Source organism: Myotis daubentonii, chromosome 9 (genome assembly GCF_963259705.1).
Source record: "Myotis daubentonii chromosome 9, mMyoDau2.1, whole genome shotgun sequence".
NCBI lineage: Eukaryota > Metazoa > Chordata > Mammalia > Chiroptera > Vespertilionidae > Myotis > Myotis daubentonii.
The window spans coordinates 33,880,558-33,903,632 of record NC_081848.1 but is presented as its reverse complement, the minus strand read 5'-3'; the positions used below and the strand labels follow the sequence as shown (position 1 = coordinate 33,903,632).

At 38.5% G+C, this 23,075-nt stretch overlaps 1 protein-coding gene across 9 annotated transcripts in view; it reads left to right on the top strand.

The window, feature by feature from the left end:
- ANKRD42 (ankyrin repeat domain 42) overlaps positions 1-23,075 on the top strand; it is a 54,422-nt gene that overhangs the window by 4,462 nt on the left and 26,885 nt on the right. For 6 of the 9 annotated variants that reach the window (XM_059708293.1, XM_059708301.1, XM_059708298.1 and 3 more), the window contains exons 3-6: positions 5,386-5,493; positions 8,959-9,078; positions 11,591-11,726; positions 21,031-21,231. In XM_059708293.1, the coding sequence (XP_059564276.1) occupies positions 5,386-5,493; positions 8,959-9,078; positions 11,591-11,726; positions 21,031-21,231 (565 nt within the window). The remainder of the gene's footprint in view (positions 1-5,385; positions 5,494-8,958; positions 9,079-11,590; positions 11,727-21,030; positions 21,232-23,075) is intronic. The other 3 variants (XM_059708294.1, XM_059708295.1, XM_059708297.1) reach the window with 3 other exon arrangements.

The window sequence follows — 23,075 nt, the reverse complement described above, 5'->3', positions numbered from 1 at the left end:
GGCCTATCTGGGAAGATTCTCCACCTTGCTAGTTTGTACTTCCTCACAGTGTGGTAGCTGGGTTCCAAAGGAAAGCATAAAGGGTAACTTAAAGAGGATAACAGAATGAATACCTCGTTCTCTTAAATCTTAATGTTTTTTGCTATAGTTGCTTCAGATTTTTAGAAAACAAATGGAATATTATAGATACATTTGAAATCCCTGAGCACCCCTCCAGGCACTATTTCTCTCCTTCCAAATCCAGAGACAACTATTACCCTGAATTTGGTGTTTATTATTCCTATCTATATTTTATGCTGTTATTGCGTATGATTATATCATTGCTCTAAATGACATATTTTATATAAATGATATAACTAACATTCTGCAACTTGATACATGTGATTAGATATATGTATGCTAGTTTATTTCTTTCAGCCATATTGTAATAGTCTATTCTTAGACTAATATCAGAATTTATTCATTTTTCCGCTGATGGATATTTAGTTGATTTCAATTTTTAGCTAGTACAAGCATTCTTAGTGAATTTTTTAATGCAAAACTTCTTATTCTTGGACTAGATACAAAGCCAACTAAAATTTTTCTCATGATTCAAGATTGTGTATGGAGAGCTTATTTTAGCTACTACATTTCCCCAGCCTGTGGGCTGCAGTGGGTCTATTCACTATGCAGACTTTCCCCCCTGCTACACAGGCAGAGACTGCTTTCTATGAATATGGCTTCTCTGTGTGATTTCTTGTTTGTTTGGGCTTCTCTGCTTCTTGGAACCAAATCTGGTTTGGAGAATCTCTCTCCACCAGGCTGTGTGCCTCACTTGAATTGTTGTAAACAAGGATTTCCCTTTGGCCTGTTAGTGACTTCCTCTCAGCTGGCAGAAATGTGCCTTGATGGCTCTTTCTGCACATACAGCCCTGGGTGGGGATTTTCTCTGCTGTTTCCTCCCACAGCCCTTTTTGATCTATAATTTGGCAGCTTTCCCATCTGTTTTTGTGGTTTGAGTTTCAGATGTCTTCTACTTTCATCAAAGATGGGGTTTTCTCCCTGTTTTTCTTTCTTTTTTTTTTTGGATAACTTTGAAGAGATGAAATACTGATTTTACTCTGCCATATTCCAATAGAATAGGACTTCTTGATATACCTTTATTTAATCTATTTCCTGGTATCCTTTCAGCTTCTCTGATTGCTCTCACTTAGGCTTCTTTGGTTAACCTACCCTACCTAAAATATAAAGATAGGTATTTCTATGATTCTGCCTTCTCTCTCCAGGCAGTTTTTTAGACTTCATTGGCTTTATCATCTATATACGTAAAAAGCCTAAGCGACTGAACAACCCGTTGACTGGTCACTATGATGTGCACTGACCACCGGGGGCAGATGCTCAATGCAGGAGCTGTCCCCCTGGTGGTCAGTGTGCTCCCACAGCAGGAGCGCTGCCCAGTGGCGTGAGCCTCTCCTGCTTTTGTGGCAGCGCTACCAAGTGGCGGCAGCCGCAGGCACAGTGGGGTCGGGATGAGCAGGAGCAGCGACGCCCAGCCCGGGCTCAGGCTCCTCCCTGGCACCTGCCGCTGAGCATACTGCTACATCCCCGAGGGGTCCCGGATTGTGAGAGGGCGCAGGCCAGGCTGAGGGACCCCACTGGTGTACGAATCCATGCACCAGGCCTCCAGTGTCTACATAAAATGCATGGTTTTGCTTCCTCTCCTTAATCCTGGTTTGTATATTGTGCCTGATCAACAGCTCATGCATATCTGACTAGCATTTCAAATTCAGTTGCTATAAAACTAAGCTGTTATTCTTTTCTATCCCTTTCTTAGTTTTTTCTCAATTTCTTTTTCACCACCTTAAGTATTTGTTTAATAACAACCTCAGGAAAAACCCCCACAGAACTAATATAAAAATATTGTCAGTTGGTGCTCATTGTAATACACAATACAAAGAAATTAATTTCCTCAGAAATCTGAGAAGCACCAAATGTGACCTATTTTGAAAAGTTTGCTTGAGTTGCCTCAATTTTTTACAGAAGCAGTACACATCGACATTTGTGTAGTTGAAGGTGCCCTACATGGTGCACATTGATGCAGTAGGAACTGATCACTGGGTCCTTTGATTCTATTCCATCTTTGTCTTTTGAATTTGTACTCTTCATCCTCATAGCCACTGCCTTAAATCTAATAGATTTTCTTGATTTTTGTCTTATCTGTCTCTAGTTCATATTCTGTATACAAAGTTACTACTCTAAAAACTAAAATCTGATGTTACTTAACTCCTACCTATAGGATAAAGTTCAGACTAATTAATACAGTAGACATATCTCCAATCTCATCTCCCAACATATTTGGACATTTTGAAACTAGACATTTTAGATTATATATTGTGGCAACTCTGGAGTCTGATCCTACTCCTTCACCCCTACCCAGGCATAGTTGTTCCTGTGTGTTTATTTACTCGCCTAGAGTAATTTTGTGGAGTCTGTTTTCCTAACAGTGTGTGGCCACTGCTCAGTTGTTCCCTCTTTTAATTCTTGTTTTTATTTTTCAGCCTGGCTTCCTAGGGTTCACCCCTGGGCCTGCATAGTTTAGTGGTCAGCCAGTGACCTATGAGAGCATGTGCTTAAATACCGTAAGGATTTAATCTTTTACTGATGGGTCTGAGTGGAGGATGTTTTCAAAATTCAAGCAGCTTACAAGCCAGCCCTAACATCTTTTTAAAAAAATATGTTTGCAAGACCTCATGTTTAGCCAGGGATATCTTGTCAACTTAGTCCCTCTTCAGTTTTTCTGGGTCTGAGCAGCCTTGTACATGCACACAGCCTTTTAGATCACAAGGGATAAATGGAATCTTAGTAAGGACCACTTTGGCCATCTCATTTTTTGGAATTTTCCATTAATTTTCTGGGTAGTCTTTAGTTTTGTGCATGCCCCAACCAGTATCATGGCTTTAGGGTAGCTCTGATGTTGGCTTTCTTGGATTGTTCTGAGGAGCAGAATTGTTCTTGACAATGTGTCTGGGCGTGGAATTTTATGTGTTCAGCTCCTAATAAAGTCAGCCCCTCCAGGAGAGCAGTGGAGCTGTCCACCTAGTAGATCTCGGCACCATGCAGCAGGGATAGGCGAAGCTGTAGTTTCAGTCTCCTGTTCTTACTGAGATTCAGTAGATTTTCTCATATATATGCTTCTCATTTTATTATATGCCTTTGGTCAATTTCCAGTCTTTAAATTGTTGTTTTTGACAACTTTGTCTAGTTTTATCATTGCTTCTCAGGGAGGATTTGCCAAGCTCCTTATTTACCCATTTCTGAATTCCTGCTTATTTTTCCATTGATTTTTGATAAGGGTGAACATGCAATCTAATGGAGAACAGATATTAACTTCATTAAATGGTGCTGGCATAATTGAACATTCATATGTAAAAAGAACAAATCTTGACTCATACCTGGCACCATATAGAAAAATGTACTCAAAGCAGATTATAGGCAAATTTGAAACTTAATCTTATAAAAATTCTAGAAGAAAGCATAGGAAAAAATCTCTGCAAATCATGTATCTGAACTTGTAACCAGAATAAGAGACTCACAACTCTAGTAACAAAAGAAAAAAGACAAAACACAACAACTAAAAAACAGCAAATAACTTCAATAGTCACTCAAAGATAATATAGATGGCAGTTGAATACATGAAAAGATATTCATCATCATTAGACATTAAGGAAATACAAATTAAAACCACAAAAAATGCCACTACACACATATTAGAATGACAAACAAACAAACAAAAACAACCCCCCACAGATAACTCAAGAAATGACAGTATAAAGTATTGGCAAGGATATGTAATAAATGGAACTCTCATACATTGCTGGCAGAAGTATAAAATGATACAGCCACTTTGGAAAACAGTTTGGCAGTTTCTTATAAAGTTGAATATACTTATCTGTGTTCTAGCAATCTCGCTTCCACATACTAGTATTTACCTAGAACAATTAAAAAAACCTGTACATGAATGTTTATAATGGTTTTATTCCAGTATCTAAACAGTGTTAGTACATAGTAGTGTACACACAAATATTTGTTGAATAAATGAATTATTTACAGTGATTATTAGTGAAGTTGAACTATTTAAAAAATATATTACTGGCCACTAATCTCTGTGACAGGCAAATGATACCTATTGGTAAGCTTTCAACAAATGATAGGACTGTGATTCCAATGATAGTCAATTTTTTAAAAAAGAAACTTCTTTGCCGGGGTCCAACCCCAGCAGGTCCAGGGGTTCCCAAAGGCGTAGACGGAGTCGGCGAAGAAGGAAGGACACGGAGACAGTGTTCAGTTGATCAGCAGCCTAGCCAGGTTCTCCAGCCAGGATCTCCAGCCAAGTTCTGGTCTGGATCTCCAGAGAGGTTCTGCTGCTTATTGTCTTGTTACATCCATATTTATACCAGTTGATTTTAATCCTGTCAATTTCTATTACAAAGGTTAGGGCGTTTCTTATCTCCATTCCAGGGAGTAAAGATTATGTAGCTTAAGCATGATTGTTTGTAGTTAAAGTGATTAACTACCCGCCTGGCACTTAGTTAAGGAGTTTCATCCCCTCCCTAACTTCAGGGAAAAATCCCTACCTGGGGAAACAACCTTTCTCGGAGAGGTGACCTTGGTTAAAACACACAGCGCTAAGGGGAGCAAACATATTAAGAACAGTATGCTATATACGCCAGGTCCCTTGAAACATATGCTGTGCAGATGTTTCTATCCTGCAGCGACTGTATCAAGCAGCAAGGATGGACCAGCTTCCGGCACTTCTTGAAGGTAGAGTCTACAAACTTGAACATATAATGACAGTAATACATCTTAAATGAAGATGCATTTGATTCCCACCACCCCCCTTTTTATATAAACCTCTTTTTAGAGAATATCATCAGAATAACAAAGTTTGCCTTGATACAGAAGTTTCTCGACCCATTCAAAATCTATGGAAAAAACAACAAAACAAAAAATAAAATCTATGGCAGAGGTTGCAAACTAGTAGTCCTTAAGTGAATTTGGCTCACACATATGTTTTTTGTTTGGCTTGTACAGTATTGGTCAAACATAAGATTTGGATCAGCACTTTAGTCACAGCAACAGCTGGCTGGAATTGAGTGGCATCTGCACCTTATTGACAAGGAATGGCATCTCCAGTTTGTCACAATCCCTACTGCTATTGTTTACCCAACAGTAAGGCCTGATGTTGGTGTCCTGTCGTTGTGCTTGTGCTTACACCTGGCTCCCTCATTCACTTAGGATGTTTCTCAGGCTGCAGTACTTCTGGATGACAGACTAAATTTCAAAGACATAAAAATGTTTAAAACATCTATCTTATCACTTATTAACATGGTTATTTTCTTAACTTAGTGTCTTCATTGGCTCCTCTGGCATGGAGCTGATATTAAACAAGCAACTATGAGAGGCTGGACAGCAGCTCACATAGCTGCAATCAGGGGTCAGGATGCTTGTATGCAGGTAATAATTTTGTTTACTTTTTAAAAATTCAATAAGTTTACTTTAGCATAGTTTGTTAAGCTGTTGCTTTTATTCTAATAATTTGATCCTATAGATTTACTTCTAAATAAGAACTTATTGGATTCCATGTCTTAGATATTTTGGTATCAACTATCCACTTAAGCAAATGATATATGAGAAGAGGCCCTTTTATCTTCAAAGTAGTTGATTATCTGTCTAGATTGTTTTAAGGGATGTCACATTCATGCACAGATTATCTCCTTTATAGCTTTCCATGCCTAAAATTCCTTATTTAATGTGTTTCCTAGCCAGAATAGCACATTAATATGTGACAGCTACTCTAATTTATTAATAATTTATTAGAGTAGCTGGATTTAATCAGTGTACAATAGACTGGAATTTGAAGAAATACAAAATCATATAAGCAAACACTTCTTGCCTATAAGAAACCTGAGATTCTGTTTGGAATGACAGGCGCTCTGCTCAGTGCATTACAAAGCAATACAAAGCACATTTTATGATTAAGGTTTTAATAAAAAGTACAAATGAGAAGAATTATAGAACTTAGCTGGAGTTAGAGAAAGTATAACTGGAGGAAATACAATTTCAGCTAAGCCTAAGCATAAAGGAATGGGTTGATTTTAAAGAGGTAAGTAGTAAAGAAGCATTATTGGTAGGGAATATGTCAGGAGCAAATAAAAATAATGATGATCATTTATTGAACATTTTTAATGTGTCAAATCAGTCTCCCATGCATCACCTCATTTAATACAATACTCTTATGAGTTCCACTTTTTATAGATTAGGAAACAGATTCAGAAAGTTAAGTACCTTGCTAAATAAGTGACAAAGCCAGGATTTGAACCTATACTTTGTCCTCTTAATCTCTATGCTGTAATTCTTTGTGAAGTCCCTGAATTGGAAAAATAAGATGTGTTCAGGGGGTATACTATAACATAAGTTTGACTGAGTGTAGATGGTTTGTTCTGTGGACTGTTACGAAGTTTGGATAAGCTAGTTTGTAAAATGGGAAGTAGAATAGAGATTTAACTTTCATTTATATAGGAAAGAGGTTTTATGCACATACTACATATATATGTATACATTCACATATATATACACACATATGTACAAATGCACATGGAATGATATAATGAAAGCACTATTTCAGGAAATTATTCTTTTTAAAAAAATATATATTTTATTGATTTTTTACAGAGAAGAAGGGAGAGGGATAGAGAGTTAGAAACATTGATGAGAGAGAAATATCGATCAACTGCCTCCTGCACACCTCCCCACTGAGGTTGTGCCCGCAACCAAGGTACATGCCCTTGACTGGATTTGAACCTGGGACCCTTCAGTCCGCAGGCCAATGCTCTATCCACTGAGCCAAACCAGTTAGGGCAGAAAATTATTCTTGTGAAATGTATTCAGGATTACCTAGGATGAAGAGAGAGTTTGGAGGCAAGAAGACAAATTAAAGATTTTTGGTGTACTCACTAACTATCGAGGGTGAAATTAGGTGGTGGCAGTGGGAAAGAAAATGATTCAAGACATCTTCCAAAGCAGTCATTGACAGAGTATAGTGAGAAGTTAAAGTTTTGAGTCAGAATTATAGCTAATTATGAAACTATAGATAGGGATATCTGGAAGGTTGGGAGATTTGAGAGGGAAGAGGTTGAGTTTAATTTGGCACATTCCAAGTTTAAGGTGCCTGTAGGACATTCAGGTGCAGAAGGTTAAGGCAATTTAAAGGAGGCTGGAGACAAAGATTTGAGGAGTAATGAACTATAGAGAAGAAAATAGAGTATTCTCAAGTGTTGAAGAATGTTACTAGTAGGCATGGGAGGAAGCAGAGAAAAGAGTAAGGAATTTGGAAGAGGAAGTCTGAGAGGTAGAGCCAGGATCCATTAGGGCTGTGCAAGTTTAAGAATTAGGCAGAGTATCAGTTACAGGATAAAACTAAGGGGAATAAAGCTTAAGTAATGCCACTGAACTTAAGAGCTCACTGTAGAGTGAGGCTGGCTGTATTTCTCTGCAATGGCGGGGGTGACACTCATTTTGCAGGTGGATTTGGAGTTGAGATATTAATTTGAGAAGTAGGAAGTGAAAATGGTAACTTTAGGAGTCATCGGGTTCCATTTAAGCTTTACTTGATGCTTTCCTTCTGAGCAATAGACATTCCCTCTGGCTTGACTGTCCTTCTCTTTCTCAAGGTGACCTCTCCCTTCTCAGAGCAGGTGTGATGCCTTTTTTTGTACTATACTGTTTAGTGCTTGCTTATCAAGGACAGCTTTGTATAGTTGATTATCTTTGTCTCTCCACAGCCCTAATTCCCTATGTTAATAAGTCTTTATATTCTTTGTAATGACTTTTAAAACATAGTAAGCACTCAATATATGGTTTGTAATGATTATTAACTAGTTTGTTAATGTGAATAAGACAAGATCATGATGGTTATTCTACCTAAAACTTTTTTTTTAAAAAAATACATTTTTATTGATTTCAGAGAGGAAGGGTGAGGAAGAGATAGAAACATCAATGATGAGAGATAATCATTTGATGGGCTGCTTCCTACATGCCTCCTACCGGGGATTGAGTCCAAAACCCGGGCATATGCCCTTGACTGGAATTGAACCCAGGACCGTCAGTCCGCAGCCCTGATGCTCTATCCACTGAGCCAAACCAGCTAGGACACTAGTAATTTTTTAAAGCAATTACTCTGTACGTTAAATAGGGAGATGTACTTGTATCTGATGTAACCCATATACAGAAACTGGGCCAATTGTAAATTCAGATAGAATCTTCTCAGATGTAGTTAGAACTTTGATTTGGAGCTTAGAACTAGTTACTTTAATAATGAAATCCTTTTATTCTATCCAAAACCAAGTTAATAAAAGATTCTGTTTTGAAAAAGTGGAAGTTTAAATTTCAGTTTTACTAGCTTAACATTGAAGTATTTAACTTAGTGGTTATGGATCAGTGCTCATGAAAAGTGCGCTTTATAAATTGTATGTCCATGCTCAAATCAGAATGTGAAATCAGGTATTATAAATATCTCCTGGGCAGTGTTAAAAAGGATCCCAAACATTTTCTTTGGATTAGCTAAGAACTTCTCACACTTTGCCCGTGGCACATATGTAAGAACATAGCAATTACGTAGGTCCGTGGTCGGCAAACTGTGGCTCGCGAGCCACATGTGGCTCTTTGGCCCCTTGAGTGTGGCTCTTACACAAAATACCACGTGCGGGCATGCGTATGGTGCGATTGAAACTTCGTGGCCCATGTGCAGAAGTCGGTTTTCGGCCTGGGTGAGTCTATTTTGAAGAAGTACTGTTGATATTTGGCTCTGTTGAGTAAAGAGTTTGCCGACCACTGACTAGGTTAATAAATTGCTTGCCTTTAAATAATCTGCAACTACATTTATGATTTAACATAAACTCATTCTTATTTCTCCATTTTTAGGCTCTTATAATCAATGGAGCAAATTTGGCAACTAAAGATGATCGTGGTTGCACTCCTTTACATCTTGCTGCGACACATGGACATTCTTTCACTTTACAAATAATGCTCCGGAGTGGAGTGGTGAGGGATTCCTGTTAGTATGTGAGGATGTATAACCATATAAATGAAATAGCATTTGGTAGCCCAGTTATCTCTTCCTGACTTTTTAAATATCCTTTATGACTTTAGGGAAGTAATTTGATCTCTCTCTTTAGCTTTTCCATCTTTAAGCATAGGAGTAATAATTTAGATAATCTTCAAAAAACCCCAAAACACCCAGTTAGTAGTGTAAACTATTTCAGAGGCTATGGGGTTCTTCATATCAGCTCAGAGTTTAACTGGGAAGATTCTGAAGCTTCTAAACATATGTTAACCAATGATTGTAAGTCTTTCTGAATTTCTGTGTATAACTCTTATTTCATACTAGTGGCCTGGTGCACGGATTTGTGCACATTGAAAGGAAGTTAATTAGAAGACATATTTTAATATTGCTATTTGCCCTTTCTCTATAGTAGAAGTGTCAGAGATGAAAGAAAATTAGTAAATTGTATATGAAAATACATTAATAAATTGATTAATAATAATAACATGACATAAAAACAACAAAGACATGATAAAACAACAAAAACATGATATAAAAACAATATTGATACAAACAATGACTGATAAATTGCTTAAACTTATTCTAGTATCTCCCTATATACCACATTAAGAGTAAAAACATTTTCAGAGTGCTTGACTAATTTCCCTTGTGATGAAATATTTACAGCTCTAATGTCACATACTCTTCAAACTCTAGAGAAAGCAACATATAACTGACCATGTCTGAAAACGGGTTCAGGTAGGACTATTCCTACTCTGTCTAGAGTTTGTCCTTGTGATTTATTAATGGTCATCGCAAATGCTGGCATTATGGGAAACTGTCTTCAAATTAATTTAAATGGGAGGCCAGTGTCAGACAGGGACAAATATTACGCATGCGCTAGTCAATATTTATTTTTAAATTTCCAGTGTGCATCATATGTACCAGCTGGTCACTTGGCTGGTTGGACAAACGGACGGTCAGTCACTTAGCCTTTTTATTATTATAATCTATATATGTATAAAAGGCTAATATGCTAAGTGTCCGTCTGGGTAACAACGTCACATAGCAACACTTGGCTTCCTCTCCCTAGTGACTGGCCTCCTTCAATTTCTTCAACCCAGGAATATGACTCGCTTTATAGCAGGTGGAAACATTTTACACTTCAACCAAATATCTGTGAAGCATTTTCCCATGCCTTATCTCATTTGCTCTTCACAGAAGTCCTGTAGTAGATAGATAGCAGACTCAGTGGAATCCTATTTTTTTTCTTTATTGATTAAGGTATTACATATGTATCCTTATCTCCCCTTACCCCCCCACCTCCCACTCATGCCCTATTTTCTTTTCCTTAGCCAGAAAATGGAGATTTAGAAAGCTTAGAAACTTGACCCGACTGAAAAGAAGTAAGAAATGGTGGACCTTCAAAATGACTTCAGGTTTTCTCACTGCGTAGAATATAGTCAAACACTGCTGCAGTTAAATATTTTACCCTTTGTTCTCCCTGCATGATCTACAATAATAATCTGCTTCAGTTTGATATTTACTGCTGTGTTGCTGACAATTACCTGAAAGAGAAGTTGGGGTGCTTCACTGGCTGGAAAAAGTTGAGCTAAATCAGAAAGCAGGTCTAATTAAGCAATTTTATTATATATATATGTGTGTGTGTGTGTGTGTATATATATATATAGATATATATACATGTATCTATATCTATATCTATATCTATATATCTATATCTATCTATATCTATCTATATCTATCTATATCTATCTATATCTATCTATCTATCTATATATATATGGCTAAGTTGACTTGTGCATGAGCAGTACATACAAAGCTCTCTCTGGTGCCAATCGCACGCGTGTGTTTTGATCTGTCATTGTCAGTTGTGAATTTGGTTGATAGTTCTATTATAGAGAAAGGGCGAATAGTGATATTAAAATATTCTAATTAATTTCATTTCAATGTGCACTAATTTGTGCACTGGGCCACTAGTGATTTATATCTCCAGAAATTTCATTTATTACATTTGTTTTTAATATTACCCAATGGTTGTAAAAAATAACTTCTGATAAGAAAATAACTACCTATATTGTAGTCATTATTGTAAGAATTGGTGTTTCTATAGAGAAAAAGTAAAAAATCTTAGTATTTTTTCTTTAACTCTTTTTTGTTTGTTATTTGCTTTTGTTAATCCTCATCCGAGGATATATTTTTTTCCTATTGATTTTTAGAGAGAATGGAAGGGTGGGGTAGAGACAGAGAGAGAAACATTAATATGAGAGAGACACATTGATTGGTTGCCTGACTATTTTATAAAATTTCATTAGTATGTTATTAGCTTGCGTGTTCAAATCAGTGGTTTCAGTACATTTTTCTTTTATATTTAGTGTTTGCCTTATAATTTTAAGAACAACATCCAGTTCTTAATTGCTGAGTTAAACTGCTACACTAGTGTTTCCCCTACAAAATGGAAAGAAACTTAGTCTTTGTGAATGTTACCTCTAGGATCCCAGCATAACTGATGTGAGAGAATGGAAACCTGTACATTATGCAACTTTTCATGGACGACTCGGCTGTTTGCAACTTCTAGTTAAATGGGGATGTGGCATAGAAGATGTGGACTACAATGGAAACCTCCCAGGTATCCACAAAAGCAAATATTTTGGATTTTCATTAATGTAAGCTTTTAAAATATTGCTCATGTTTTAAGAAATTTAAACTGTCATCATGCTAATAGTCCCTCACAAAATATAAGTAGTAAGTATGTTAGCATGAACATTTTAAAAAATCTTATATTACTCCTATATTGTGTGCCTGTCATGTGACCAATTTATTTTTCTGGAATGATATCAGCAAAACAGAAATTGCCAAAATTAAACTTGGATTTTCTCTTCTAGCTAGTTGTTTCCTTCGTCTACTGTGTAGAGTTATTATTTTTTTAGCTTTATACATCTCTGTCCCACAGACTACTATATTTTTTTTAATGTGTTTATTGATTTTTAGAGAGAGGAAGGGAGAGAGAGAGAGAAACATCGATTTGTTGTTCCACTTACTTATGCAGTCATTGGTTGCTTCTTTATGTACCCTGACCTGAGGTTGAACCCACAACCTTGGCATATTGGGACGATGTTCTAACCAACTGAGCTACCTGGCCAGGGTCCCCACAGACTGCTTTTAAAAAAGTATAAATAGTGGACACTAGTGTATATGAGTTAATTTGCTAACTGCACCTGCAATCAACTGGCCAGTTGAGATCTATACTCTAAACACTGTGTCTTCTAAGAGCTGCTATAGAAATTCATAAAAGGGGTAGGTTACAGTGAGATTGGAGTGAGGGTTACTAAAATGATACTTGAATTATGTCTTAAAGGAATTTTTAGCAAACAAATGAATTGGAAGTCTATGCAGAATTATATGAACAGGTTTGATTCAATCTGTTTGCTTCTTAAAATACCCTAGTTCCCTGTGGAGCTCTGATTCCTTACCTTAGCATGCTGGGTCTTCATTATTTGGCTTTTACCTATCTACCTCCCTGGCCTCACCTCCACTCCTTTACTGTGCTATATGTAATCATTTTGCTTCTTTCTTTTTTCTTTTTCTTTTTTTTTAAATTGATTTCAGGGAGAGAGAGGTAGAAACATCCATGATGAGATAGATTTATTACTCGGTTGCCTCCTGCACACCTGCTACTAGTGATCAAGCCCACAACCTGGGCAGACCAGGTATTGAACCATGACCTCCTTGTTCATAGGTCAACACTCAACTACTGATCCACACTGATCGGGCTGAAGTACACCTTTTAATGTTCATTTAGTGAAGGTCTGTTGTATAAAAATTTCAGTTTTTGTGTATCTGTAAATTATTATTTTACTCTCATTCTTTTTTAAAATAATTTTTGAATAAAGTTTTAGAAATAAATTTGTGTATGTGGCGTAACAAAGCATCCAGTTTCATTTTTTGCATGTATATGTCCAGTTTTCCCAACAACATTTATTGAAGAGATTGTCCTTTTCCCCTTGTATATTCTTGGCTTCTTTGTATTAGATTAATTGACCACATAAGTGTGGGTTTATTTGTCTGTTCCGTTGATCTTTATGTCTTTTTTGTGCTAGTACTATACTGTTTTGGTTTCTATGGCTTTGTAGTATAGTTTGATATCAAGGAGCATGATACCTCCAACTTTGTTCTTCTTTCTCAAGATTGCTTGGGCTATTCGAGGTCTTTTGTGGTTTCATATAAATTTTAGGATTATTTGTTGTAGATCTGTGAAAAATGTCATTGATATTTTGATAGGTATTGCATTGAATTTATAGATTACTTTGGGTAATATAGATAATTTAATGATATTAATCTTTCCAATCCCCATCCTATGGTGTTTATTTGTGTTGTCTTCAGTTTTTTTCATCAAAGTCTTACAGTTTTCAGAATATAGGTCTTTTTCCTTCCTGGTTAAATTTATTCCTAGGTATTTTATTCTACTTGATGCAATTATAAATGGGATTGTTTTCTTAATTTCTCTTTCTGATAGTTTGTTATTAGTTGATTAAAGTCTTAAATATAAGACCTAATACCTAGTAGAAAACATAGGCAGTAAACTCTTTGACATTGATCTTAGAGATATTTTTTTGGATATGTCTCCTTCAGCAAGGACACCAAAAGCAAAAATGAGCAAATGGGAATACATGAAACTAAAAAGCTTTGTATAGCAAAGGAAACCATCAACAAAGTAAAAAGACAGCCTACTGAATGGGAAAAGTTATTTACAAATGATATATTTGATAAGGTGTTAATAACCAAAATACATAACATATTCATATAACTCAACATCAAAAAAGCCTAAAAAAATCCAATTAAAAATGGGCAGAGGACTGCAGTTGACATTTCTGCAAAGAAGACTTACAGATGGCCAACAGACCTATGAAAAGATGCTCAACATCCCTAATCATCAGGGAAATAAAATATATCACACCTGTCAGAATGGCTATTATTGAAAAGTCAACCAATAACAAGTGTTGTTGTGGAGAAAAGCAAACCCTCATGCATGATTGGTGGAACTGTAAATTGGTGCACCACTATGTAAAACAGGAGGAAGGTTCATAAAAAAATTGAAAATGAAACTGCCTTATGACCCTGCAATTCCACTTCTGGTATTTACCATAGAAAATAAAAACACTGATTTGAAGATGCATGCATCCATATGCTCTTTGCAGTATTATTTACAATAGCCAAGATATGGAAGCAACCCAAGTGCCCATCCGTAGACAAGTGGATAAAAAAGTGGTGGTACATATATACAATGGAATATTATTCAGCCATTAAAAGGAATGAAATATTGCTATTTGCAGCAATATGAATGGACCTAGAGGGTATGATGCTAATTGAGATAAGTCAGAGAAAGATAAATACCGTATGATTTTACTTATATGTGGAGTCTAAAAACAAAACAAAACACCAAGCAGATAAATAAAATAAAACAGAAATAGGCTAATAGATACAAAGACCAAACTGATTTTGCCAGAGGGGTGGGGCTGGGGAGATGGGTGAACAAGATGAAAGAGAAAATAAGAGATATACAAACTTCTCTAAAGACTCCATCAAAAAACTACTAAACTTAATAAATGAATTTGGCAATGTGGCAGGATACAAAATTAACACCCAGAAAACTGTGGCTTTTTTATACACCAATAATGAACCTACATAAAGAGAAACTAAAAAGACAATCCCATTTACCATTGCAACAAAAAATTAAGATACCTAGGAATAAACTTAACTAAAGAGGTAAAAGACCTCTATTCAGAAAACTACAGGACATTGTAAAAAGAGATAGAGGAAGACATAAACAGATGGAAGAACATACTATGTTCATGGATTGGTAGAAGCAACATCATTAAAATGTCCATACTATCCAAAGCAATCTATAGATTCAATGCACTCCCCATTAAAATTCCAATGGCATATTTCACAGACCTAGAACAAACTCTCCAAAAATTCATATGGAATAAAAAAAGACCCCGAATAGCCAAAGCAATCCTGAGAAAGAAAAACAAAGTTGGAGGGATCACAATACCAGATATCAAGCAATAATACAAAGCCACAGTTCTCAAAACTGCCTGGTATTGGCACCAAGAACAGACATATAGACCAATGGAACAGAACAGAGAACCCAGAAATCTACTGAAGCCATTATGCTCAATTAATATTCGACAAAGGAAGTATGAGCATACAATGGAGTCAATACAGTCTCTGCAATAAATAGTGTTGGGAAAATTGGACAGATACCTGCAAGAAAATCAAACTAGACCACCAACTTACACCATACACAAAAATAAACTCAAAATGGATAAAGGACTTAAACATATGACGGGAAACCAGAAAAACCTTAGAAGAATCCATAGGCAACAAAATATCAGACACATGTCTTAGCAATATCTTTACCGATACAGTTCCTAGGATAATGGATACCAAGGAGAAAATAAACACATCAAAATAAACTACATCAAAATAAAAAGCTTCTGCACAGCAAAAAAAAAAAAAAAAAAAAAAAAAAAAAAATCAACAAAACAATAAGAGAGCCCACTACATGGGAAAACATTTACCAATGTTATATACGATGAGGGTTTAATCTCCAACATTTACAGGGAACTCATACAACTTAACAAAAGGAAGATAAATGATCCAATCAAAAAATGGGCAAAGGACCTAACTAGACACTTTTTGAAAGTGGACATACAGAAGGCCAAGAGACATATGAAAACATGCTCAAAGCCACTAATCATTTGAGAGATGGAAATTAAAACAACAATGAGGTAGGTACCATCTCACACCTGTCAGAATGGTTTTCATCAACAAATCAACAAATGACAAGTGCTGTTGAGGATGCGGAGAAAAAGGAACCCTCTTGCACTTCTGGTGGGAATGCAGACTGGTGCAGCCACTGTGGAAAACAGTATGGCATTTCCTGAAAAAAATTAAAAATGGAACTCCCATCTGACCTAGTAATCCCATTTCTAGGAATATACCCCAATAAATCAGAAATACTAATCAGAAAGGATATATGTACCCCTATGTTCATAGCAGCACACTTTACAATAGGTAAGCTTTGGAATCAGCCTTAGTGCCCATCAGCAAGTGAGTGGATTAAAAAAACAGTGGTACATCTGCACTATGGAATACTGTGCTGCTGTAAAAAAGAAGGAACTCCTACCATTCGAAACAGCATGGGTGGACATGGAAAGCATTATGCTAAGTGAAATAAGTCAGTCGGAGAAAGGTAAATATCACATGATCTCACTCATTTGTGGAATATAGTGAACAAAAATAGATCCAGAAGCACAGAAGCATCGAGCAGACTGTGAAACCTCAGAGGGAAGGCAGGGGAGTGGAAGAGGGGTGGTGGTGGTGGTTAGAGATCAACCAAAGGACTTTTATGCATGCATATAAGGGTAACCAACGAACACAGATAGTAGGAGGGTGAGGGCATGTCCTGTGGGGTGGGAGTGGCTGGGGAGAGGTCAATAGGGGAAAAAGGAGACATGTAATACTTTAAACAATAAAAAATTTAAATTAAGAAAAAGAGGTACAAACTTCTAGTTATAAAATAAATAAGTCACAAGGGTGTAATGCACAGCATAGGGAATTTAGTCAATAATATTGTAATAACTTTGTACAAATGACATATTGTTACTAGACTTATGGTGATCACATCATAAGGCATATAAACGCTGAATCACTAAATTGATCACCTGAAACTCTATTTTAATAAAAAATAAGTAAAAACATTTTTAATTGAAGTATAACATGAATACAGAGAAATGCCCAATTTAAATGCACAGCTCATTGAATATTTACAAAAGAACACTCTCTGTAACCACTAGCCAGATAAAAAAAAATAGAATAGTCTCCATATCCTCTTTTTGGTTAAGCACTCCAAAATTAATCGCTACCTTGATCTCTAACATAAAAATAGTAACTTTCTTTTTCTGAACTCTATGGAATAAATTAATATATTGGCATTCCAAAGAAGACATACAGATGGCTTCTTTTGATTTTCCAAAATGGTTGTATTAATTTATATACCCACGAGCACTGTTTAAGACTTGAAGTTGCTCTACTTTCTCATTGACACTTGATTTGTTTGTTTTTAGTTTTAGTCATTCTTTTGGATGTATAGTAATATCTTGTGGTTTTAATTTGCATTTTCTCTGATAACTACAGTTGTAGAACATCATTTCAAATACTCACTGGTCATTTGGTTATTTTCTTTTGTGAAGTACCATGTCAAATCTTTTGCCTTTTTTTTTTATTAGGTTAGTTGTCTTTTTAAAAATCGAATTGTAGGCATTCATTATATATTCGAGATCAGTGATTCTCAATTGGTGTGCTGTGGCACACTGGTGTGCCTCAAGAATTTTTAAAACATGCAACAGCTGACTTGTTAGTCAGGGGCACAGACCGCTTTTCCCTTTAGTTTGTCAAATAAAAAAAATAACAACAGCCAGCACAACAATAGCCGTTTGATGTGAATGAATCAAAATTATACCTATTTTTTGGTGTGCTTCAGAACTTAATAATTAGTTTATGTGTGCCATGAGATGAAAAAGGTTAAAAATCACTATTCTAATAGAATCTCTTTGTCACTTACATGGGTTTTTAAATATCTTTTCCATTCTGTGGCTTACCTTTTCAGTCTTTTAAGATGTCTTTTGATTCATAGAAGTTTTAATTTTAATAACTTCTTGCTTTATGGTTACCACTTTCTGAATTTTGTTTAAAAAGTCTTTCCCTATCATCTGTGTCCATGACTTATTCATCTATGCATATAAGTTCTTTGGTTAATATCTTCCCACCCACCCATCCAACCCTGCCTTCCCTTTCTTTAACATTTCTTGTCTGTTCATGGTATTCTTGTTTGTTTTTCTAGTCGTTTATGGCTTTAAGATATATTTTGTCTATTATTTTTCAAGGAATTAGAATAGAAATTATGATGTAGTGGGTGTCCTTAGTTTGTAATTTTGATCCAACCTTATTGTTTATAATAAAAACCAGTGGCCCAGTGCATGAATTTGTGCACATTGAAAGGAAATTAATTAGACTAAATATTTTAATATCGTTATTTGCCCTTTCTCTATAATAGAAGTGTCAACCAAATTCATGATTGACAATGACAGATTGAAACACGTATACAATTGGTGCCGGCGAGATTTATATATATATATATATATATATATATAAAGTTGCTTAATTAAACCTGCTTTCTGATTTAGCTAAACTTTTTCCAGCCCAGTGAAGCACCCTGACTTTTCTTTCAGGTAATTGTCAGCAACACAGCAATAAATATCAAACTGAAGCAGATTATTATTGTAGATCATGCAGGGAGAACAAAGGGTAAAATATTTAACTGCAGTGGTGTTTGACTATATTCTGCGCAGTGAGAAAACCTGAAGTCATTTTCAAGGTCCACCATTTCTTGATTTCAGTCGGGTCAAGTTTCTAAGCTTTCTTAATCTCTGTTTTCTGGCTAATGAAAAGAAAATAAGTTTCCACTGAGTCTCCTATCTACCTACTCCAGGACTTCTGTGAGGATCAAATGAGATGAGGCATGAGAAAACACTTCACAGACACTTGGCTAAAGTGTGAAATGTTTGCACCTAATTATAAAGCAAGTCGTGTTCCTGGGCTAAAGGAACTGTAAGGAGGCTAGTTGCAAGGGAGAGGAAGCTGGGCATTGCTATGTGACGTCATTACCCAGCGTACACAGCAGCCGTTTCCTGGCTGGGCTGGGCTGGGCTGTGGGCCGCATTTTGCGCCATGGGATCTTGGCAGCTTCGCCTGCATTTTATTGGGCTGTTGCTCTAGGGTAGTGGCGGGGCCAGTGTCCCACTTGGATGAAGAGGAGTGTTACTTTGTGGGCACCAGGTTCACAATGCTGTTTTTCTGTAAATGGCCAGAGTGCATCACAGCAGCTCCTGCATTGAGCATCTGTTCCCTGGTGGTCAGTGCTTTTCATAGCGACTGATCAGATGGTCGGACACTTAGCATATTAGCCTTTTATATATATACTAGAGGCCCGGTAAACAAAAATTTGTGCACTTGGCGGGGGGGTCCCCTCAGCCTGGCCTGTGCCCTCTCACAGTCTGGGACCCCTCGGGGGATGACCATCTGCTGGTTGATGCCTGCTCCCCAGGGGATTGGGCCTACGCTGGCAATCAGACATTCCTCTGGCAGCTGGGCAGCCCTCGGGGGATGTCCACTTGCCAGCGGGGAGCAGACCTAAGCTGCAGTCGGACATCCTTAGTGAGGAGGCAGGAGAGGCTCCCGTCACCACCACTGTGCTGGCAGCCGGCAGCCTGGCTTGTGGCTGAGCAGAGCTCCTCCATGTGGGAGCTCACTGACCACCAGAGGGCAGCTCCTGCATTGAGCATCTGCCCCCTGGTAGTCAGTGTGTATCACAGTGACCAGTCATTCCCAGTCTTTCTGCTGTTAGGGTCAGTTTGCATATTGCCCTTTTACTATATAGGATAGAGTCCTGGTGCACGGGTGGGGGTCGGCTGGTTTCCCCTGAAGGGTGTCCCGGATCAGGGTGGGGGTCCCGCTTGGGTGCCTGGCGTGCCTGGATGAGGGGCTGAGGGCTGTTTTCAGGCTGCCTGCACCCCCTTCAGGGTGGGGGTCCCCACTGGGGTGCCTGGCCAGCCTGGATGAGGGGCTGAGGGCTGTTTTCAGGCTGCCCGCATCTGCTTCAGGGTGGGGGTCCCCACTGGGGTGCCTGGCCAGCCTGGATGAGGGGCTGAGGGTTGTTTTAAGGCAGGCCAAGCCTGCAACTGAAGCTCCCAGTCTCTCCTTTTTTTCTTTCTTTTTTTTTTATTCTGGGATTTATTTACCTTCTGTAATTGAAACTTTGTTGTGGCTCCAGCTCCGAGGCTGGCTGGCTGAAAGCAGGTTTCTGGGGTTTGTTTAGCTTCTATAATTGAACATAGTTGCATTTCGGAGCTGTTGCTTTCAGGCTCAGAGCCAGGCCGCGGCAGGCAGGGAACCTTGGCTTCCTCCATTGCCGGGGCAACCAAGCCTCATGTTTGCTTCAGCTGCGTGGCTGCTGGCTGCCATCTTGGTTGGCAGTTAATTTGCATATCACCCTGATTAGCCCATGGGAAGCATAGTGGAGGTATGGTTAATTACCATGTTTGTCTATTATTAGATAGGATTAGAGGCCCGATGCATGAAAATTCATGCAAGAGTAGGCCTTCCTTCCCCTGGCTGCCAGCACTGGCTTCCCTCCGGCACCCAGGACCCGGGCTGCTTCCCTCCTCCTGCCACCGGCAGGCACCCGGGATCTGGGCTGCTTCCCTCCTCCTGCCACCTTCTGGCACCCGGGACTTGGGCTGGCTTCCCTCAGGCCACCTGCAGGCACCGGGACCTGGACTGGTTTCCCTCCAGCCCTGGCTTCATCAGGAAGGATGTCCGGAATGACATCCAGAAGACCTCCGGTCATATTACCCTTTTATTATTATAGACATATAATGTTTATGTAAAATTGACAAAATACATAGTGATAAAAATAACATCATTCATATTTGCATAGTGACTATTTTGGCTTATTTCTTCCCCTTTTTTTTGCAAAATACTTAAGAATTTTGTCTATTATTTATCTATCTTACATAGCAAGCATTTTCTCATGTAATGATAAGCTGCATAACTGGGACTTTACTTTCCAAGAAAACATTCTGGGGCCTGCTCTTTGGTGAGCCTCCTCTGGCCTCTCCACACTCATAGTAAGTATTGCTTTGGCTTGACTAGAAGGCCAAGTAAGGACATGTAGGCTGGAAAAAGATCTATTCTCTTTGCTCAGAGTATGTCCCTGTGAGGATTAGAGACAATGTATCATTTATTTTTTTATGATTATTTTTATTGTCAATTTAAAAATGAAATTCTTTTTTCTCTCTCACCTATAGTTCACTTAGCAGCCATGGAAGGCCACCTTCACTGTTTTAAATTTCTACTCAATAGAATGAACAGTGCAACACAAGCTTTAAAAGCCTTCAATGACAATGGAGAAAATGTGCTGGACCTGGCCCAGAGGTTCTATAAGCAGAACATTTTACAGTTTATCCAGGGGGCTGAGTATGAAAGAAATGATCCAAAAGATCAGGAAAGTAAGTAATAAACCTGAAATGTTTTAGCATTTAATATGTAGAATAAATTGAAAAGGAAAAGAAAGAAGTTGTAAGTTAAACATTAAAATACGTTACGTACCATTGTCCATATATTTATACAGTTTCTTTTCTTTATTGAGAAATATTTTAGGCAGAAATGTACAGAGATTAATATAATGAGCAATCTTCATACCATTGGGTTTAAGAATAAAATAGTTGTTGCCAATCCAGCTGGAGATGGGTAGGGAAAAAGAATATATGCCTAGAAATAAAGATTTTTCAAAGTCTAATTTGAACTCATCACTTTTGCTAACTTTCCATTGGAAAGAGTTTAGTTACATGGCCATATACTAGTATTATCTAGGATCCTGGAGATTTCGCCACATAGATGAGAAGCCTCATCTCAGCTCCAGCTTGCTTACTAATGAAGGGAAGGGATTTTAGTAGACAACTAGCAGTCTTTGAAACTTCTTTTAAAACTTTATTAAAATGGCATACAAGGGTATGTATCCTTTTATGACTTAACTTCTATGTCATATTTTTTAGATTAGGTTGATAGATGTATCCTGGTTTTGTTTTTTAAATCCTCACTGGAGGACAAGCTGAGAGAGAGAAACATTGATGCAAGAAGCGGATGGGTTGCTTTCTGAACATGTCCTGACTGGGAATTGAACCAGCAGCCCTTCAGTGCACAGCACCATGCTCAACCAACTGAGCCACTCTGGCCGGCTGCTTATTGATTTTAGAGATAGGAAAGGAGAAGGGGGGGAGAGAGAGAGAGAGATGGAGGGAGGGAAGAAAAGAAAAAATATTGATGTGAGAGAGAAACAACTGACAAAGAATACAGGTATGATTTTGATTCCTTCACACTGGACAGCTATTATTGTGTTGGTTGTTGTCATTTTTTTATTTATTTGATAGTCAAAGGGAAAAGAGGTCAATGCCCCTGACTAAATAGTCAGGTATTGCATGTTCTAAAAATTCTTGCAGCATATCAGTTGAAAATTGCTGATATAGATTAGTTTGATTTTTTAATGAATAATTTTGAATTTCATCTGTGTTTGTATATATTAGTAGTTCATTCCTTTTTATCTCTGAACTAGGGGCCCGGTGCACGAAATTCGTGCACTGGGTGTGTGTGTGGGGGGGGGGGGGAGTGTCCCTCAGCCCAGCCTGCCCCCTCTCACATACTGGGAGCCCTCAGGCATTGACCCCCATCACCCTCCAATCGCAGGATCGGCCCCTTGCTCAGGCCTGACGCCTCTGACAGAGGTGTCAGGCCTGGGCAGGGGACCCTCATTTCCCCCCATCACTGGTTCTGCCCCCAGCCCAGGCCTGATGCCTCGGCCAGAGGCGCAGCCCCCCATCACCCTCCAATCGCCTGATTGGCCCCTTGCCCAGGCCTGATGCCTCCGCCAGAGGTGTCAGGCTTGGACAGGGGACCCCCATCTCCCCCTGATCACTGGCTCTGGCCCCCGCCCAGGCCTGAGGCCTCTGGCCCAGGAATCATGCCTGGGCAGGGGACCCCCATCTCCCTCTGATTGCTTGCTCCACCCCCCGCCCAAGCCTGACGCCTCTGACCCAGGCTTCAGGCCTGGGCAAGGGGACCATCATATCCCCCCAATCCCAGGCTCAGCCCTCCGCCCAGGCCTGATGCCTCGGCCAGAGGAGTTGACCCTCATCACCCTCCGATCAACAATCACTGGATCGGCCCCTTGACCAGGCCTGAGGCCTCCGGCAGAGGTGTCAGGCCTGGGCAGGGGACCCCCAGCTCCCCGTGGTTGCAGGCTCTGCCCCTGCCCAGGCCTAACGCCTCTGGCCTAGGCGTCCAGCCCGGGCAGCGG